We start from the raw sequence: 3,312 nt of genomic DNA, 5'->3' as shown, positions 1-3,312 counted from the left end.
AAATAGGACAGGTTTTAGGTCAAGCATTGATTTTATTTGTTTGAGACATAATTATTTGAACAATTTGTAAAGTATTTGTATTATGAAGAATGTAATTATTTTGAAAAAATATAAGCAAATTAAGTATATTTCATTTCATATTTTTAAGCATTTTCAAAATTCAAATTATTGCTGTAGTGGATGAATGCAATACAATGTGCCAGATATTATCTATCATTGGTAATTTCTCACTGAACAATGGAAAAAACAAATGCACCATGAGGTGAAAATTATAAAAAATGATGATGGCCTGCATTCAGCAAAATTAAAATGTATGGTCTATTCTAAACGCTATCAAAGCAGTCAAATCCTTGATTGATTATGATGGCAGACAAATTACATAACTCTCATAATATTATTAAATGCGCTATCATCATCTGAATTTTATACCAGTTCAATAACACATGTTTCTGCACATGATTCAAATGTATAATCTATGTTTTGACTCAGGTCCTGCAAATGGGTGCCAAAATCCCTCAATCCCCGTCTTTTTCAGATAGATGAAAGTATGATCTAATTTACTAGAACCCTGTCTCTGCCATGCCCTTCCACTCCCTTACGCCCTCCCTCCTTACCTTCCTCCCTCTCTCTCCCCCCTTTGCCCTCCACTCCCAGGCCGATGGAAACGGAGTTCTGCTACGGGAATGGCTCGTGTCTGAGGACGGTCTACCCTGTCACTGTCCGTGCCATCCTCTACTTGACCCTGGGGACTGCGGTGGTCCTAACAGTCCTGGGTAACCTCTTGGTGATCGTGGCCATCGCTCACTTCAAACAACTCCACACGCCCACCAACTACCTGACCCTATCTCTGGCCGTGTCCGACCTCCTGCTGGGGGTGCTGGTCATGTTCCCCGGAATGGTCTATTCTGTTGAGACCTGCTGGTACTTCGGGGAGATGTTATGCAAGCTATTCACCAGCTCTGACATCCTGCTGTGTACCGCGTCCATCTTAAACCTGTCCTTTATATCCATCGACCGCTATTATGCCGTGTGCCACCCTATGATCTACACCCGTAAGATAACGGTTCACACAGCAGCCATCATGATCCTGGTCACATGGTGTGTCTCTGCTGTAGTCGGCTTTGGGATGATCTTCCTAAAGCTAAATATATTGGGAATGGAAGAGTTCTACTATAACGATGTGGCGTGTGAAGGAGGGTGCGTTATGTTGACGACTGGGGTGTCTGGCACACTGTCGGCCATAATCGCCTTCTACATTCCCGGGGTCATCATGTTGGGCATCTACCTGAAGATCTACATGGTGGCCCAGAGACAAGTGCGCACCATAGGCCTACAGAACACCCGGTCCTCCAAGGTGGACAAGCACCAGAGGAAAGCCACCAAAACGCTGGCCATCATCATGGGCGTGTTTCTGTCCTTCTGGGCGCCATTTTTCCTCTGTTTCATAATCGACCCCCACATCGGCTACGCTGTACCGCCCGCCTTGTTCAACACATTTGTGTGGCTGGGATATCTGAATTCCACCATCAACCCATTGGTGTACGCCTTCTTTTACAGCTGGTTCAGGAAAGCATTTCAAATTATTGTTTCTGGTCGCATCCTTTGGTCTGACATGTCGGACACAAAACTGATTGCAGAGTGACAGTGGTTTCATGTTGAGGCCTCCCAGAAGATGTGGACCATGAAAAGAAAGGCATGATGGCTGGAATGGTTTGATGGTTGGAAATTCAAAGAAATCAAAGAAACTGTTTCTGATTATATCAGTTCATACATAATTAAAAATACTTTATTTTTTGTCATGGAATCCCAAAATAGAGATATTAATTGTGGAATTATTCATCATGGTGGTACGCTGACTGTGAAAGTCACTAAACATTGTTTTTAATCTAATGGGTGTTGCTGGTACTGGCGGAACACTCTAGTCATGGGCTGCCTGTTAGCTGACGGCTAACACAGTCCAATCTCTTTTTTGTATGCCATCCATACAGAGAACTTTGAAAGATCTGAAGTACCCCATGGGGAATTGTATAGTGCTCCCTGTGTCAACTGTTAGTATGCTGATGGTGTTATGTATCCAACATCTGTATGTCATGCTTTAGATCCTACAACAGGGATCACCATTAAAGAGTGCAACCATACTGTCAAGCTATATTGTATGACCATTTAAGGAAATGAATAGTTAAATCTATGACATGAGGGTTTCCTGACAGAACCACAAAAGGGCAACTGAATTTGAAAAAAATGTATGTGCTGTGGCCAATGCACCGATGTGTACTTTTTTTTTTTTTTGGCCACAAAGTTGGTCAATGGTATGGTACCACAAAATTAAGCTAAATGTATGTGAAGATGTACTTAAGGAACCGGAAAGTCAAAAAATGTGCAAGAAATTCAAAAGACATCCTATGCAAAAACTTTTGTTAAAAAAATACCTCCTTCACAACATGAATCTATGCTAGGCGTTTTGATATGCTATCTTGGTCAGGATTATTTCACAAATTGATTTAAATAAAAAGCCACTACGATTGATCAACATGTTGTCATGTTGACTACAATGACCCACCAAACATGTTGACTTCCAGGAAGCGCCGGTGCAACATCTGTCCCCCAGATTATTGGCTAGTTATTAAAGTTATTTTGACGTTGGTCTCTGATCCGACATCAAATCGCTCAACGTTATTTCGACATCGCTCATCTGACCAACGTCGCAACGACAGACGTGATATCGAAGACCCACAATTGGCAATTTATGAATGGAAAAGCTGTGTTTGTTTAAATTTCAATAAAATCAAAACTGTACTTTCTGATAATTACATGGAAATCATTTCCTGAACCCCTGCGCACTGTGATCAGGGAGGTCGACAAAGTAAATTCCTTGGGTTCTTGGGCAGTCTTCATACCAACATTATATTATACATATCTTACTATCTTACTACTATAATAGCAGGCTTGTCGCACCAGTTACTCAAGTGCGCATGTGCCAAGTTCGAACGCATACATACACTTCAAACAAGCACATGCGCAAGAACATACACGGAAACGCACACACATGCGCACGCACAAGCACGCGGACGCACCGCACGTCAACACAAAGGCAGTGACACATACACGGAAGCGCACACACAAAAACGTTAAATTCAAACATCGCACCAACCAGCATATCAACACAGAAGTCACGTGATTCTTAAAGAGACAGTGTCCCTATAACACAACGAAAACATGTCAATAACACAGTATGGTGAATTATGTCTATAGAGTCCACCACCAGACTACACTTTGTTGCTCAAACCTAATATTACTCTGCTCCTTGAGCCT

The 3,312-nt window shown here is 42.1% G+C and overlaps 1 protein-coding gene across 1 annotated transcript; it reads left to right on the top strand.

The window, feature by feature from the left end:
• Positions 1–658: 658 nt before the first annotated feature.
• LOC307072709 (trace amine-associated receptor 1-like) lies at positions 659–1,642 on the top strand (the record flags this gene model as incomplete). The annotated part of the gene is made up of 1 exon (XM_079732124.1): positions 659–1,642. One exon carries the CDS (start codon positions 659–661, stop codon positions 1,640–1,642), a length of 984 nt encoding a protein of 327 aa, XP_079588250.1.
• Positions 1,643–3,312: the final 1,670 nt, after the last annotated feature.

Source organism: Pollachius pollachius (assembly GCF_949987615.1).
Source record: "Pollachius pollachius genome assembly, chromosome: 3".
NCBI lineage: Eukaryota > Metazoa > Chordata > Actinopteri > Gadiformes > Gadidae > Pollachius > Pollachius pollachius.
This window is presented reverse-complemented; position numbering and strand designations above follow the sequence as displayed.